The following is a 17,825-nucleotide window of genomic DNA, read 5'->3' on the forward strand; positions in this document are numbered from 1 at the left end:
AATTACAGAAAAAGGCTAACTTAAGAACAAACTTTTACTATTTAAAAGACAAAAAACTAGAACAAACCAAGTGACGTGCATGATCATTCTTGCAATTTTTCCTGTCTTCTTTAAAATATTTAAATTTAAGAATAACTTATTTATATAATTATTATTCATAAATGCCAAAGAGCAATACTGTATGCATATCTTGCCAGGTTCATGAAGTTTCTTGTTTGATCCATTTGCAGGCAATTGTTCCAACCTTTTTTTATGAATATATTTGTGGTTGGACTTAACCAAATATATGATGTTGAAATAGACAAGGTAATGACTAAACTTCACACTTTCTTTACATAGCTTTTGATTTTGATAAATGGGGATTTCAAATCCTTCTTCATTTCTCAATTTAATCTCTTTGTTCACCTATTTTATTACTTTTTGAAATTTTAGTTTAAATTTGGACTCTTTGAACCTTTCCATAAAATCAAGTATCCCAAAAAGAAATAAATCAAATGAGTGCGAGAAAGAAAATAATATGAGCCAAAGGACTATAAGATATATATATATATAATTATTAAGAGCTTTTAAATAATAGATTGGCATAATATTAATGAAATTATATTAAAACTTTATAATATCCTGGTCACTTGTTTTTAAATATTATAAGATCACACACAATCATACCCCTATTGAAATTTTACTCCGCTTTATAGTCAAATTTCAGTCTTAGTCTTGTATGTTTAATTAATTATTTGGCAATGTTGGTCCGATTTTGGCTAGAAAACCCTACTCTCCGGAGTTTGATGATTTTGCGTCGAATATTTCCTATGGTATAAAAATTGAGGATCCTTCAAGCAACTGTTCAAAGGGATTCAAGAGCATCATCTTCCCAAATCGACATTTCTCAACCACATTTGAACTACCCCCAATTTTTATGCCTTCTAAGCAAGCGCCGATGTCAAAAATAATCAAAATCCGGTAAGTAGGGTTTTTCCGATCAAAATTGCCAAAAAAATAAACATACATAACTAAGATTATAATTTGAATATATAACGGGCTAAAATCGCAATTTTTCCTGATAAATAAGTTAAATCCATACCATGGACTTTTTTGGTGTGTTTGGCATCCACACGCTTATTTAAAAAAGGACATATTTAACACAACCCTAATTTTAAAATAAAATAAAAACTTTTATATAACAAACATATTTATGTTTAAACATACATAAACTTGCGTGTGAAAAATAAAGTAGCGAGTGATTTTTCTGGAATTTTATAATAGTCTTCACTGTTTACATCAAACACTTTCTCTAGACCCTCTCAATCTCGACCAAAGAAAATAAGCATACTTAATTCTATTCAAAATCATGTTAAACCATCAATTTTTTTTATTTTATCATGATTAATTTCTCTATTATATATATACCAGTTAAATGAACCCGAAATATAAATATATTATTTTTTTATTATATGAAATGCAAAATCTGATTAATTTTGAGCATACTTTATGTAAAAATTTATCACTTCTTGTTTTCAGGTGAACAAACCCTATCTTCCTTTAGCTTCTGGAGTAATGTCAATGAAGTTGGGGGTTGGAGTCGTGGTTATATCTCTTATAATGGTAACTAAATTGTTAATTAATTAATATATATTCCAATCTGAGTAAAATACTTACTCAATTAATTAACTGATACATGCATTGTGTATATGTAATTATTATTTTTTCATAAAATTGAAAATTAAATAATTAATTGTGCAACAAGTTTAAAAAAAAAATACATGAGATAATTAACTTGAGATTATAATATATATTTTTCAGAGTCTTGCCATGGGAATGATATCTGGATCACTGGCTCTAATGGCTGCTCTCCTTTGCTTGTTTTTTTTAGGAAGTTTATACTCCATAGAGGTGACACAAATCTATCTACATCTTTTATGTATTGAATTTAGTATATAGAATGAGCCGATTTCATTTTTCGTTCCACGACGGTTCATCCTAGCTATCAGGTTAATTGATTATCTGTCTTCGTGTTGGATTCGATGATTTTGAAACCGGATTAGTAGTTTTGTATCCAACATTGAATTTGACAGAAAAATAACATGAATAGTATATGATAAATGAATAAACACGATTCGATTTAGGATCTTTTTGTAGTTGATGATTTACTAACCTTCCTTCCGACGATATGTAATAATAATGCTTCACAATGATCCGATGCCAATCATGAATAGAAAAGAATCGATTCGCAGAGTCCAAATGCTTTTACAATGGTGATAAATTTTTGTCTTTGCTACAAAAAGTAAAAACATTCGAATGTAATATTTGAATGCATTTGGGTCGGGTGGGGTCGGCCCTCATGGGAGACACGATAACCTGATTTTATTTCCTATAAAATTGAACGATCTACTTTTGCTTCTTGTAGTTACCTTTTATGAGGTGGAAACGAGATCCATTTCTTGCTGCAGCAACCATTGTAACAGCTCGGGCTCTAGTGATTCAATTCGCTTATTTTATTCATATACAGGTATTTTAAAAACTTTACGATTAGTCGCAAATCGCAAGATAAAAAATGTATACTTTATTATGATCGATCAATTGATAATAAATGATCGATACTACTGGAATGATTTTTCTTTGGATAATAGATATTGAAACTGGTATTATTATGGTTGGTTTAATAGGAATTTTCTTTAATGGTTTATATTCCGGATTAGGTTCATCCCTGTAGTAATCGGATGAATTGAGTTGTAAACGTAAGAACCCTGCATGATTCCCTTCTTGTTTGTCTGATTCAAGGGGAAAGGGCCCGTAGGGTTCTTAAGAATCGGTTTTTTTTTTGTATACATGACAAAGTTGATTTAGTTCTCATAGATCTTTATTCGTGAGACGGGTCAACCATGCTCATATTTGCAATAAAGGGTTAAGCTTTTGGCATAAACGGCAATATTTTTTTGGATGACCCAAATGAAAGATTTGTCTCACAATATTGACTCATGAAACTGTATCACAAGAGTTTTTTTGAATTTTTTATAGGGAGATCCTGGTAGAACACAACTAACTATTTCACATGTGCCGATCAAAAGCGATCATCCCATCTCGATTAATTTTTTTTTGAAAAGATTATAAAAATAAACATTGCACGCTTCAACTATATAAAAAAGTGCGTGAGCGCGCGTGATTATTTCGTTATTTAAATCTTGGAAGTTTTCTTCATGTGTGCAGATGTACGTTCTTGGTGAACCATTAGTGTTTTCAAGGGGAGTTACATTTGCGGCTTGTTTCATGTTCCTATTTGCCAGCGTTATTTCCTTGTTCAAGGTAATTATTTCTTACATATTATTTACATACAATATATTAGGTTAAAACAAAACTTGTATTTTTGTAAATATTAATATACATGTAAAAAAAATTGGAAAAATATCTATATATTTCCTAAATAATACGAAATATTGTAAATTAATTAATAGAAAATCCCTAATGAAATATAATAGTCTAAAGTATAAACATTCCACTGGATAATATATTTAGAAAAAATGTATGTAACGAGAACACAATTTAATTAATTAATCGTGTATTACCTTTAATTTTAAAATTATATATAAAAATGCTAAAAATCACATGATTAAAAATAAATAAAAAATTAACTCCACATTAATTCTTTCAAAAAAACCTTACAGGACATACCTGATGTTGAAGGAGACGAAATGCATGGTTTTAAATCATTCAGCGTCATGCTTGGACAAGAACGTGTAAGTGATACGTAATTTCTTTCTTAGAAAATTATAATATTTATTATGTATATTTGTTTCTATGTGATTTCGATTAATCGTATCGTCAAGACTAAGTCATAGTCTCTTACCTTTTATTTTTTTTTTTAGTTTTAGTTTTTTATGTAATTTTAGTTTCTAATAATATGTGTCATTGTACATGTCAGCATACATCATCTAATCCGGTGGAAAAACAATTGAATTACTAAATAAAAGTTCTAATATTATATTTAAGTTTTGTATATTTAAAATCGCAATGAACAGATTTCAAATTTTTTCATTTCTTTTAATGATTTTTCCTGTCAATTTTGAAGGTATTTTGGATGTGTATTAACATACTTATGGTGGCTTATGGTGGTGCCATGGCCATAGGAGTTTCTTCCTCTTCTTTATTGAACAAAATTGTCACTGTGAGTATTTTCCCTATGGTCTAACTTTAATATCTTATTTACTAGATAAATATCATAGATTAAAAAAATATTCTAATTTATTTATTATTAAAATCAAGAGTAAATTTGCTTTAAATCCATACACTAACACTTAAGTTTGCATTCAGTCTCTTTCAGAAAAATTATGTATTTGTAGTCTCTGATCCACAACGAAATATATTTGCACTACGTGAGGCCACATCTTTTTTTCGAATGAAACTCGGTACAAAACATTAAAAATATGATACTAATATATAATATTTGAGTATCAACTGTTTCAGATATTTACTAATATATGATTTTTGAATATTCAAACATATATAACAAATATTGGTATTATTTGACATAGTTTTCTATAACACTTCAAGTCAATAAGGAGCAAGCAAAAGTATTCTCTTTATTCTTCAAAAAATAAAGAGTATTGTCTCTTTACAATAATAGTTTTTTTATAAAAAAAAAACATATTGTGAATTTTTTCCTGTAAAAATCGTAATTTTTGTTTTTGCTTTTAAGTCTACGATTAAATCTATCCCGTACCCTTTTAACATTTAATAACAATAATTAATTATATATGTAGGTTTTGGGCCATTTTTCACTTGCATCTCTTCTCATGTATCGAGCCCTCCGGATTAATATATCCACTGCAGGATCTGTCTATGGCTTTTACATGTTCATATGGAAGGTAAGTAGGCATATATGCTGCTCAAATTTAATTTTGTTCCAATTTATTTTGAGATTTAATACATACACACACTCACTTGTGTAAAAAATTAACTGTAAACCTAAAGTGTATAAAGATATTAGGTGGTGATTATTTTACTTTGAGATTATAACGATACACTTTTTTGAGAAATTGACGTCCACGATCGATCAGTTTGAATCAAACCTAGCCTCAAAAAAAATTATTACTCAATAATTTGAAGATTTTGTTCCATGAAAAGTTAGTTAGCTTAAGCCTAATGCATGAATCCTTAAACATTTTGTGGGTTTTCAACTACCAAACTAACTAAACTTTGTTATTATTGTGGCAGCTTTTCTATGCAGAATATTTCTTGATTCCTTTTATGCGCTGAGACAGAGAAAAAAAAGGAGGTTTTCAAGTTTAAAGGAGGGCTTGCTGATTGTTGAATGTGAACTTTCTTTCTTATATTTTGTCTCTATCAATATCTTATAATAATTTCATCTGTACTTAATTCTAGTTGTAAGACAAATATTTAAAGAACAATATATATATATTTACATGAACATGAGTTGGTATATGATGACACAGCAATATTTCTCAGTTTTAATGTTTCAAAAGTTCGCCAACATCAATTGTACTTATGTTTTAATTTGATTTAATTTGGGAAACGAACTACGAATAATTTCTTGTTTTGATTTGAGTTGAGATAGAAATGTCAAAACTGACTAACAGGATTAGTCGTCCTTTGGCGGGTTGGGAAATTATCAACTCAACCCACCTATTATAGATGGCGGAAATGACCGATCCAACAGACTTGGTGGAGTTTACTTTGCTATGACTTATTGATTCGCTAGAATTAAGATTTTTATTATGAGAATTTATTTATTGTAAAACACACGTATGGTTGCGTCATTGAATGATGATGTCGCCTTCATTCCTCATTTTCGTGGAATTGGAAAGGATTAGAGGGACCGTCTTGCCATGGGAATGATATCTGTCATTCCTTATTTCGTGGAATTTTTTGTGCTCAAAACTGGTGTCAATAGTAATGAGCTAATCTCAATATGCTAAAATACTTTAAATAGAAGTGCAGAAATAGTCTAACCAAACTCACTGAATCAACCAATCAAGAAACTCAGTAGTCTGAAACTTGCAGCAAGAATTCAAGTGCAGGAAAGTAAAAGCTCAAATACTTGTTTCTGGAAATTCGAATAAGGAATCATTAGAATACTTTGATTGTTACAACATCTTATACAACTGCCTTCGACAAGACTTATACAAATTCCTACCAAAACTTCTGGTAAACAACTTTGATTGAACAAATGGAATTTATGTGGAAGGAAATAAAAAACTTGAAATTGATAGTGAGTAGAAAATCAGAATATAGTGATCCTTCGAAATGGTCTGATAAAACTTTTAGAGTGTGTTTCTCAAATTGAGTAGTATTAGGTGCCACATGTATTTTGTCTCTAGCCAAAAATAATATGTCACATTAAATATCGGGTACACTATATGAAAATACCATATTCAATTTGTCTTTATACTTCAAACATTATCTGAATTTGAGATCTTTTGATAATTCTGTCTAACCATTTAAGGATACTTACATAGGTGTGCTGAAAATCCAAGGGTCTGCAGATTTGAGTTCTCAATTTGGTAGAGGCAGACTCAAATAAGTGATACTTGACAAATGTGCTTCGGAGAATATGCCGAAATGTTGTTTTCTGAATTATATTGTAAGCTCCAAAATGATATAACGTAATCCAACTGCATGCAAATCCAGGAAAAATGGAAAATGACTAATTTAAATTATTTAATTACATTTATTAAATGTAATAGGCATGTTTACATGTTTAAAATATGGATTTCTACTAGAATGCATAAAACTGTGTTTTAAAGGTTATTCGAGCGCGATCGAGGAACGGAGACCAGAGACCATAAAGGAAAAATATTTTTATTAAATGATTATTTTTATTTATTTAATATATGGTATATTTTATAAGTTATTTTCGAAAATGATGTCTTTTGATGTGTTTTATGTCCCGAGTCGTATTTTAAACCGGTATTCGATTTTTGACGAAAATAAGTACTTTTTTGGAACTCGGCTAATATTTTCGAAAAATTTCCTAAGCAAAATATTTTACCTACATTATAGTGGGTCTAAGGGCCTATTATACCAAGGTTGTTGGGCCTAAACTCCTATCTAATTATTTATATAAAAATATTGAGTTTCCAAACCCTAAACACACGCAAACTCATGCCAAGCACTAGGACTCTCTCCATCAGCAGCCACACACAATCATACACCCTCACATCCAAGGCAATTCACGTGATTTAGGAAGAGGAAAACGCAGCAAGGTTCTCCCGTCTCTCCGTCAACGTCCATTGCGTAAAGGATTGTTTTCGTGCGTGAAACACGCAAAGGCATGCCTTAATCCTCCTTCACTCATCGTTCATACCATATCATGTGTGTTTATACATGATTGCATGATGAATATGATCTCCGCTTATATATTTTCATTTTCATAGCATGTACATGATAAAATTTGAGTTTTCATGATTTTAAATTCATGTTAATGATGCACAAAGGGGCTTCCATGGTAGGGTCATTAAAGGGATGTTTTTCAGTATGTTTAATGGTCTTAAGATGCATGATGTAGGCTGGTATGGTTCAGGATATAATGGGGTCGCATGTTATAAAGTTTTGGAGGAAACTAGGGCACGGTTTTGGGTTCTTAGGAGGGTGCGGCTGCTAGCTGCTATAGGGACTTGTTCATGGGTCCTAAGAGGGCTTAGTCATGGTCCTAGATGGTCGGTATCGTACCTGATGCGAGAAGGAGGCCTGTAGGCATGAGTTGGGGTCGTGCAAGGCTTGAAGTCGACGAGTTAAGGGTTGTGGCGTGCATGGGCTGTAGCGCTGCTCTAGGAAGGGTCTAAGGGGTTTGATCAAGGTCTTAGGAAGGTTGCATAGGGTCTGGTTTTGTTGGTTAAGGGATAGGGTTGAAGGGGTGCAAGGTTGTTAAGGTTATGGTTTTTTCGAAAAAGGGGCAGAAATTCAGTAGGATGTTAGGCTGTTCTATGGGTCTTAATTGGCTTGATTTGGGTTAAAAAAGGGTTAGTTCTGTGTTAATAAGCTATGGTTCAAGTTTGGTAAAGTTTCGAGTCGATTCAGCTTAAAACTGGGACGTATGTTCAAGTTTTAAAACTAAATGAAAATTTAGTCGAGAAGTTTAAGTTTACATCTAAGAAATGTTTATGGGTGTATTTTAAGATGTTATGTTAAGTTTGGATGGATTTGGGTCGTCGTTTTAAGGTCCAAGGGCAAATTGGGAAGTTAGGGTTTCAGGGACAAAACGGCCATTTTAAACCTGAAAAATGTTAGACGTCATGGCAGTGTCCTGAATATTGTAATGAATGTTAAAATATTTATTTTGAAATTTTATGGAATTTTATGATGAAAAACGATAAAGCTAAAAGACGTGTTACATGCTTGCTTTAAAAGAAAATGTTACATGCATAAATTTTTATAAATGATGAAAGGATTGAAGGGGGTGACTTGATTGTGACTAATACAAAAACGAATACAAAAGGATACGATGATATGTAATGCCAAGTCTCAGTTGACGGGTGAGAGTGTCGTTGATGTCCCCGTCGCCTGGTACCGTGGTTATACGTAAGATTGATCAATCGACTAAAAGTTGAAACGAAAGTCACAATTAATGATCTGAATTCAATAAAAATGAAACATATACATATATGATGAAAGAAAAATTATATGATGAAAGGAAAATAGGATTTAAAGTCATGCACGTTCATGTTAAAGCTATTTTATTAAAAGTATTTTTTGTTGTGTGTGTGGATGTATACGTACTACTTGTTATTACAGTTATGGTTTGCTGAGTTAATAGACTCAATAGGTGTGAGTGATGCACGTGATGATTTTTATGATGATATGGGAGGACTTTATGGTTAAACTGGATGGGCTGATACTGCACATAACCCGAGGACCTTTGCTAGTTTTTTCGCATTAGTATGATTTTAAGGATTTTATGACTTTTATGCTTTTGAGGGGTTTTTGAGAAGACTTAAGAACTTATGTTATTTTTGAAAAATGCTAGTTTTAGGTTTTGTTTGATGGTTTACGATTTTATCTTTTGCACTGCATTTTTTTGGATTTTTAAATAATAAGTTGGTTGGTTTATTTTAAATGACATAATTATATATATGTATACGTATGATTATTTCTGCCGAAAGCATAGAGAAAAAAAATTCTAGTATATTTTAAAGAAAAACAAGTAGTAAACATTTCAATTGGTATCAGAGCAACGTTCTTGCAAAGGATTGTGCCACCGCCAGTTCCGGAAAGCTCATGTCGTCAAGCTCAAGTCTATAAGTTTTAATTATTTAATGATTTTAATAATGGTACATGCATATTTACACGGTTTATATGCTTAAGATACATGTTTAAACGCTTTTGAAGTTAATTTTCATTTATGTCTAAGTTGATCGATAAATGGTTTAGTTTGTTAGACTCTTACTTTGAATTGCATGTTGGTTACGTTATAATTTGGGAAATGTTCAGATATTATGCCTCATAAACGCGCACCTAGTACTCATAGGCAGATTGATACTCATGAGGATCGTAGAGAGAATACACCCCACCTCCCAATGGGGATGCTGCTACACGTGTTCTGGAGGGTATGGCACGCTTCTTCGAGCAGCAGGCTCCGAGGCCACAGCACGATATGTATGATTAGTTCCGGAGGCTGGGTCCGAAAGAGTTTTCAAGCACCACCGACCCATTTGCTGTTGAAGGTTGGATTAGATCTCTTGAGGTACACTTCCGTTATATCAGCCAGTCAAGAAGTAATTTACAGGAATTTCCAAAGCTCAAGGGCAGTAAAATCCCCAAGGACAGTGAAAGAAGCAGGGGCAACATAAGCTACCACAGTCTGGAGCACGAAAACCTGAAGAGAGGCCACTGTGCAAAGAATGTAATCGCCAACATTTTGGCAAGTGCATGTGGGGAACATAAAAGTGATTCATATGCAAGGAAGAATGACATAAAGCCATGGATTGCCCAAAGAAAAAATGGACCAATTGTTGGCACAGTTTATGTGATGCATGCTGAGGAGGCTGAAGCAGAGCCGGACACGACTCTGATTACCGGTAACCTAGTTGTTTAATATTTTTATATTTCTTTTGTTGCATGAGATGTTAAATTGGTTATGGATATTGATTGGAAAAATAAGAACCTAGAAGAAAATATGTAGCATGTTCTACCTTAGTTGGATTTAATAGATGAAATTGAGAATTATAGAAATTGGGCCTAAATTTGGAAGAAACGAAATTATGGAGAATTTATTGAAAAAAATCAAAAACTTAGGGATCAAATTGCAAAATCGAGAGTTTGAGGGGCAAATTGCACTAGGCCAAGAATTTCAGGGGTCAAACCAAAATCTTAAGAAGTCTAGGGACTAAAATCAAGATGCCCGAAAGTTCTAAGGTGAAATATGAAATTTTCAAAAAATCAAGGACTAAATTGCAAGATTTTCGAACTTCAAGGATAGTTTTGCGAATTCTAGAAAAACAGGGGCTATTTCCGTAATATCTAGCATTTAGGGACCAAAACAATAAATTTGAAGGGGATAGGGCTGAAATTGAGTGAGTTCAAAATTATTTGGGGCTAGGATGCAATTTTTGAAAATTTTAAGGACCGAAATGAAGAAATTCGAAACTTTAAGGGATAGAAATGCAATTTTCAAAAATAATTTGGGAAAAATCGTGTATATTTCGACAATTATAAGGGTTAAGTGATGTAAATTTTGAAAATTTTGGATAATTAATGATAGAAATTCTTTAAGTTTGCGACACGATTGGATTTGATGGTATATTTATCGCATGAAAGATATTCATTTTAGGTGTAGCTACCTATGCATTACTGGATTCAGGGACTACACACTCATTCATATCTGAGACGTTCGTCAAGCGACTAAAGATTATACCCGGGGATTTGGAATTGGGTTTTAAAGTTTCTATTCCTTTTGGTGATCAAATGGCTAAATCGAGTATTGTAAGGAATTTGGAGCTTCGTTTGCAAAAATATGTGGTTCGGGCAGATCTCATCGTTCTCCCGATGCCTGAATTCGACATCATTCTTGGCATGGATTGGCTATCTTCGAATGGAGCTTCGATAGAGTTTCGGCAGAGATCAATATCTATTCGACCACCCAGCGGAAAATCTTTTGTCTTTGAGGTAGCAAAGAACAAGCAAATGTCGCATATTATCTCTTGCATATGCGTGATGAAGCTTATGAGACGAGGCTTCCAATATTTTCTAGCATGTGTTATTTCAGCACCTGTTCGTGTCAGTCAGAAGCTAGAGGATGTTTATGTTGTCAGATACTTTCCTAGCGTCTTTCCTGAGGATGTTTCTGAAATTCCGCCGGACCGAGAGGTGGAATTTTTTATTGAGTTGATTTCGGGTACAGTGCCGATTTCTAAGGCACCCTATCTTCTAGCACACACCGAGATGAAAGAGCTGAAAGATCAAATTCAGGAGCTGTTGGACAAGGGTTTTATTCTCCCGAGTTGTTCTTCGTGGGGTGCACCGGTGTTATTTGTGAAGAAGAAATATGGTAGTATGCGACTTTGCATTGACTATAGAGAGCTGAACAGAGTCATCATCAAGAATAAATATCCCCTACCTAGAATCGAAGACTTGTTTGATCAGTTGCAAGGAGCTTCGATTTTATCAAAGATAGATCTTTGTTCGGGATGCTATCAGCTGAAGGTGAAGGAGTCTGATGTTCAAAAGACAGCTTTCAAAACTCGATATGGACACTACGAGTTTATGGTGATGCCATTCGGGTTGACCAATCTGCCATCAATCTTCATAGATCTTATGAATCGCGTATTTCAGCCGTATCTAAATCAGTTTATCATAATCTTCATAGATGATATTCTCATTCACTAAAGGAGCAAATAAGAGCATAGTCAGCATTTAAGAACGACACTACAAATATTGCAAGATAGAAAATTATTCGCTAAGGTTAGAAAGTGTGAGTTTTGGCTCGAGAGAGTGGCGTTCTTAGGCCACATTATTTCTAGATCTGGAGTTGATGTCAGTCCCAGCAAGGTCGTGGCAGTTAGAGAGTGGCCAGTACCTAAAAGCGTTACCGAGATACATAGTTTCTTGGGTCTAGCTGGCTACTATCGGAAGTTCATTCAGAATTTCTCATCTATCCCGTTACCCTTGACCACCTTGATGAAGAAGAATGCAAAATTTATTTAGGGATCCGACTGCCAAGAGAGTTTCGAGAAGCTGAAGCAAGCTTTGACTTCAGTGCCAGTTCTATCAATTCCATCAGGACAAGGAGAGTATGTTCTCTATACAAACGCTTCGAAGCTTGGTTTAGGCGCAGTTATGATGCAGAATGACCAAGTGATATCTTACACGTCTAGATAGTTGAAGGTTCATGAGAAGAATTACCCAACTCATGACCTCGAGCTTGCAATTATAGTATTTGCATTGAAGATTTGGAGATATTATTTATATGGGGAGAAGTGCAAGATTTTCACTGATCATAAAAGCTTGAAGTACTTCTTCATCCTAAAAAAGTTGAATATGAGGCAATGAAGATGGTTAGAGTTGGTGAAGAATTATGACTGTGATATTAGCTACCATCCAGAAAAGGCTAATGTAGTTGCGGATGCTTGGAGTAGAAAGACACGTGACTCAATTATCATTTCAGAGACCATTGCAGTCCAAGATTCAGCGATTCGAGCTTGCAATGTATGCGAGGGGCGAGCTCCATAATCTTGCTACTGTGATAGTACAGTCGATCTGAGGGATAGAATCCGCGAAGGTCGGTCTTCTGATGAGCTGTTGCAAAAATGTAGACTGAGATATGAATTAAAGGTCGGAAGATGTACTTTGAGGAGGATGGCATAGTTCGATATCGAGATCGACTATGGTTTCCTAGTGGAGATTCACTGAGAAATGTTATTATGAAGTAAGCTCACAATACTACGTACTTCATTTATCATGTAAGTACGAAAATGTATAAGGATTCGCAGACACTGTATTGGTGGTCGGGCATGAAACGAGACATCTTGCGTTTTGTGTCCGAGTGTTTGATATATTAGCATGTTAAGACAGATCATCAGAGGCCAGCCGGGAAGCTTAAGCCACTTCCTATTCCTGAGTGGTAATAGGAAAATATTACTATGAATTTTGTTGTGGGATTGCCAAAGACTGTCAGATGATTTAATGTCATTTGGGTGATAATTGATCGTCTTATGAAATCAGCACACTTTCTACCTATTAAGACGACATTCACCATGACGCAGTATAGCAGAGTTGTACATCCGAGAAATAGTCCGACTGCATGGGATTCCAGTATCCATTGTTTCGGACAGAGATCCGATGTTCACATCATCCTTCTGGAAGAGTCTACATTCAACGATGGGAATGAATTCGTTGTTCAGTACATCATTTCATCCTCAAACCGATGGGCAGTCCTAAAGGGTGATTAAAATTTTGGAGGATCTATTCCGAGCTTTTGTGATCGATTTCCAATGAAGTTGGGAACCAAAGTTACCTATAGTGAAGTTCACCTATAATAATAACTACCAAAGGAGTCAGGAACCGAAAAAAGGCGTGCAATAAAAGAAAAGTCAAGGCTGCTACTCTTTCTGCCAATCCTGAATCCGAAGTACGGTAAAATGGTAATCGGACCTGCTTTTTCCATATCTCTTGTTATTTTGGGGCAAGTACGCGAGATCGTCTATAGGTATTTGTTGGAACATTTCATGTTCGAAATCTTGATTTTGATGTTAACAAAACTTATTATTTTGTTTCTAATGATTTACCTTAGTGCGCAGGAAGCTGGAACTGATCAGGCTTCGAACTTATCAGTTAATGAGGCAAAACTGAAGCTATCTAGACGTAAACTGAAAACATGAGCTGATCGACCAAACTGAATCAGCTCAACTGATTTATCAAATAACAGTTCAACTGATTCTCCAGCTAATAGGTGGTTCGACAGAAGACCTTCAGAAGCCCGACCAGCTGACGAAGAGTTCAACTGATTAAGAACCCAGCTGACCAGCTCAACTGAAAGAGTGAAATCAGTTCAACTGACGCACAAAGATGATCAGTTAGGGGCATCAGTTAGGAATCAATCAGTTGCAGATCAAGATAAGCTTATCTAAATGGATTTCAGCTACGCACAAAGATACAAAAACATATGTACGATCAAAGTACAATAATGGACGTTGCAGCAAAGATTAAAGCCGAGAGATTCCTGGAGGCAAGTCAGAAAAGTTGAGACACATATATCAAGGAACACATTCAAGCTGCAACGATCACATGTGATGAGTCTTGAGTACGGTCTCAATGCCTTTATAAATACAAGCTCAAGACCATCAGCAAAACATGAATGTGCAAGAGTGTGTGAAGATACAAAGAAAAGGGGCACGGTTATTTGCTTATCAGCTTTCAAGAAGCAACCAGCCCAGAGGGAATACTCAAGTCATATCAGCTTAGTTTAGAAGCTTACTTCCCTCAGTGTGTGAGAACACCTTCTTGGTGCATTTCTTGTTCAGTTCTCACACAGGCACACACACCACCACTCAAATACAGTCTTGCACAAAGACATTAAACTTATGTATGTAGTCTTTGACACACAGACGTTAAAGAAGTGTTGACTGAAAGATGCTGCTTTCAGTCTCGGCTAGGAGTTCAGATTAGGCAGTAGTGTAAGTCCTAAGTTGAGTGGGTTTGTATAAAGAGTTGTATAGATCAATGTCTTCTAGTGAATCCTACCTGAGGTGGTAGAAAGGGTGACGTAGGAGTAGTTGAAGTCTCCGAACATCCATAAAACATATCTTGTGTATTTAACTGATTAACTGTTGTTTTCAAATTGATTTGATCAGTAAGAGCATCCGTCGGTTCAGTTTTTCACCATAACTGAATTGATATATGTCACAACTGATTCCTGCCTTTCAGTTATTCAGTTTACATAAGTTAAAATGCTTTCAAATATAAAAGCTTTTTTCACGAAGAATTACTTCGAGTTTCTTCCGCTTGGTATTTAAAACCAAACTCGATTTAATTAATCGGTGTTAACATTCTTAGAACACGAGCTATTGCAGCTCTTGGAGAATATTTTGTTTGAAGCACCTCAAGGTGCCCAGCAAACGATCCTTCAATTGATATCAGAGTTAGTTGTTCTAAGAAGAACATTTGAAGAAAACTGTGTTTTAAATTATTTTATTTTAAAATAGTTTTAAATGCTATTTAAAATTACTTTATATTATTTTCAAAACTATTTTAAAATGTTTATCTAACGCTCATTGCTAATAGTTGAGAGGATTGGCTCTGCAATTAACATTGTAGCCACTTCGCTCGACTCCGAGCTTTGGGGTTTTAATCAACTTGCAGGGTTCTGAGCTTTACCTGTCAAGATGCAGTAAGATTTTAATCATGTACGGAGTAGGATGAAGACTGCTCAAAGTCACCAAAATAGTTACGCTGATAAGCAATGAAGGGAGCTAGAGTTTGCAGTGGGTGACCACGTATTTGTGAAAGTAACACCTATGAAGGGTGCTATGAGATTTGGCATGAAAGACAAACTCAGTTCGAGGTTCATAGGACAGTTTGAGATTGTAGAAAGATTGGAACATTTGCTTATGGAGTGGCGTTGCTACCGATGCTAGCTGGAGTGTATAATATATTTCATATCTCGATGTTGCGAAAGTACATGTTGAATCCCTCACATGTATTGAATTATGATCCTCTACAATTGACTCCAAATATGTCGTACGAGGAAAGACCTATACAAATCCTGGATAGGCAAGAGAGAAGGCTCCGGAATAAGGTTATTCGAATGCTCAAAGTTAAATGACTAAATTACTCGAAGGAGGAAGCTACTTGGGAAATCGAGATGGACATGAGGAGTCGCTACCCAGAGTTATTCGAAAAGTTTTAATTCGAGGATGAAATTTTATTTTAGGGAAGGATGAATTGTAAGGTCCAAAATGCGATATTGTAATCCAACTGCATGCAAATTTAGGAAAAATAAAAAATGACTAACTTAAATTATTTAAATTGTATTTATTAAATATGGTAAGCACGTTTACATGTTTAAAATATGGATTTCTATTATAATGCATAAAACTGTATTTTAAAAGTTATTCGAGACGCGGTCGAGGATCGGATAACAGGGACCGTAAAGGAAAAATATTTTATTATATGATTATTTTTAATTATTTAATATAGGTTATATTTTTTATGTTATTTTCGAAAATGATGTCTTTTGAGGTGTTTTAATTCCCGAGTCGTATTTTAAAACGGTATTCAATTTTTGACGAACATAAGGAATTTTTGGGAACTCGGTTAATATTTTCGAAAACTTTCATAAACAAAATATTTTACCTACATTATAGTGGGCTTAATGGGCCTATTATACCAAGGTTATTGGGCCTAAACTCCCACCCAATTATTTATATAAAATAAAGAGTTTCCAAACCCTAAACACACACAAACTCACGCAAAGCACTAGGACTCTCTCCATCAGCAGCCACACACGATCACACACCCTCACATCCAAGGCAACAAGGAAATTCAAGTGATTTAGGAAGAGTAAAACGCAGCAAGGTTCCCCCGTCTCTCCACCAATGTCCCTCGCGTCGAAGATTGTTTTCATGCGTGAAACACGCAAAGGCACGCCTTAATCCTCCTTCACTCATAATTCATACCATATTATGTGTGTTTATACATGATTGCATGATAAATATGATCTTTGCTTATATATTTTCATTTTCATGGCTTGTACATGATAAAACTTAAGTTTTCATGCTTTTAAATTCATGTTATTGATGCACAAAGGGGTTGCCATGGTGGGGTCATTAAAGGGGATGTTTTTCAGTATGTTTAAGGGTCTTAAGATGCATGATGTAGGTGGTATGGTTCAGGATAGAAGGGGGCCGTACGTTATAAGGTTTTGGAGGAAACTAGGGCACGGTTTTGGGTTCTTAGAATGGTGCAGTTGCTAGCTGCTGTAGGGACGTCTTCATGGATCCTAAAAGGGCTGATTCGTGGTCCTAGATGGCTGGTACCGTACCTGGTACGAGAATGAGGGCCGTAGGCATGAGTTGGGGTCGCGCAAGGCTTGAAGTCAACGAGTTAAGGGCTGTGGCGTGCATGGGCTATAGAGCTGGTCTAGGAAGGGTATAATGGGTTCGGTTAAGGTCCTAGGAAGGTTGCATAAGGTTTGGTCTTGTTGGTTAAGGGCTAGGGTCGAAGGGGTACAAGATTGTTAAGGTTAGAGTTTTTTCGAAAAAGGGGCAGAAATTCGGTAGGCTGTTAGGGCTGTTCTATGGGTCTTAATTGGCTTGATTTGAGTTGAAAAATGGTTAGTTAGGTGTTAATAAGCTATGGTTCAAGTTTGGTTAAGTTTCGAGTCTCTTCGGGTAAAAACTGGGACGTGGTTCAAGTTTTAAAATGAATTGAAAATTTAGTCGAGTAGCTTAAATTTACGCCTAAGAAATGTTTATGGGTATATTTTAAGGGGTTATGTTAATTTTGGATGGATTTGGGTCGTCGTTTTAAGGTCTAAAGGCAAATTGGGAAAGTAGGGTTTCAGGAGCAAAACAGTCATTTTACACTGAAAAATGTTAGACCCTCTGGAAGTGTCCTGAATGTTGTAATGAATATTAAAATGTTTATATTGTATGGAATTTTATGATGAAAAAAATGATAAAACTAAAATACGTGTTCCATACTTGGTTTAAAAGAAAAATGTTAAATGCATAAATTTTTACAAGTTATGGAAATGATGAAAGGATTAAAGGAGATGACTTGATTGTGACTAATACGGAAACGAGTACGAAAGGATATGATGATATGTAAGGTCACGGCTCAGTTGACGGGTGAGAGTGTCGATGATGTCCCCGCTGCCT

At 34.7% G+C, this 17,825-nt stretch overlaps 1 protein-coding gene across 2 annotated transcripts; it reads left to right on the forward strand.

The window, feature by feature from the left end:
- The first annotated feature begins 234 nt into the window (after window positions 1-234).
- LOC142556547 (homogentisate geranylgeranyltransferase, chloroplastic-like) lies at window positions 235-5,428 on the forward strand. 2 transcript variants are annotated; one of them, XM_075668006.1, is made up of 9 exons: window positions 235-306; window positions 1,519-1,602; window positions 1,801-1,890; window positions 2,405-2,506; window positions 3,187-3,300; window positions 3,660-3,731; window positions 4,064-4,159; window positions 4,755-4,859; window positions 5,209-5,428. In XM_075668006.1, exons 1-9 carry the CDS (start codon window positions 253-255, stop codon window positions 5,248-5,250), a joined length of 759 nt encoding a protein of 252 aa, XP_075524121.1. In that variant the 5' UTR covers window positions 235-252; the 3' UTR covers window positions 5,251-5,428. The 2 variants fall into 2 exon arrangements, with proteins under 2 accessions (XP_075524121.1, XP_075524123.1); XM_075668008.1 differs by having other exon boundaries at window positions 3,205-3,300.
- The last annotated feature ends 12,397 nt before the right edge of the window (window positions 5,429-17,825 follow it).

This window comes from Primulina tabacum, chromosome 9 (genome assembly GCF_025594145.1).
Source record: "Primulina tabacum isolate GXHZ01 chromosome 9, ASM2559414v2, whole genome shotgun sequence".
Classification (NCBI taxonomy): domain Eukaryota; kingdom Viridiplantae; phylum Streptophyta; class Magnoliopsida; order Lamiales; family Gesneriaceae; genus Primulina; species Primulina tabacum.

Coding starts and splice junctions, on each gene's coding strand:
- LOC142556547 (XM_075668006.1), top strand. CDS start 253: ATGAATATATTTGTGGTTGGACTTAACCAAATATATGATGTTGAAATA. Junction 1,603..1,800: donor TGGTTATATCTCTTATAATG/GTAACTAAATTG, acceptor TATATTTTTCAG/AGTCTTGCCATGGGAATGAT. Junction 4,860..5,208: donor TTTACATGTTCATATGGAAG/GTAAGTAGGCAT, acceptor TTATTGTGGCAG/CTTTTCTATGCAGAATATTT.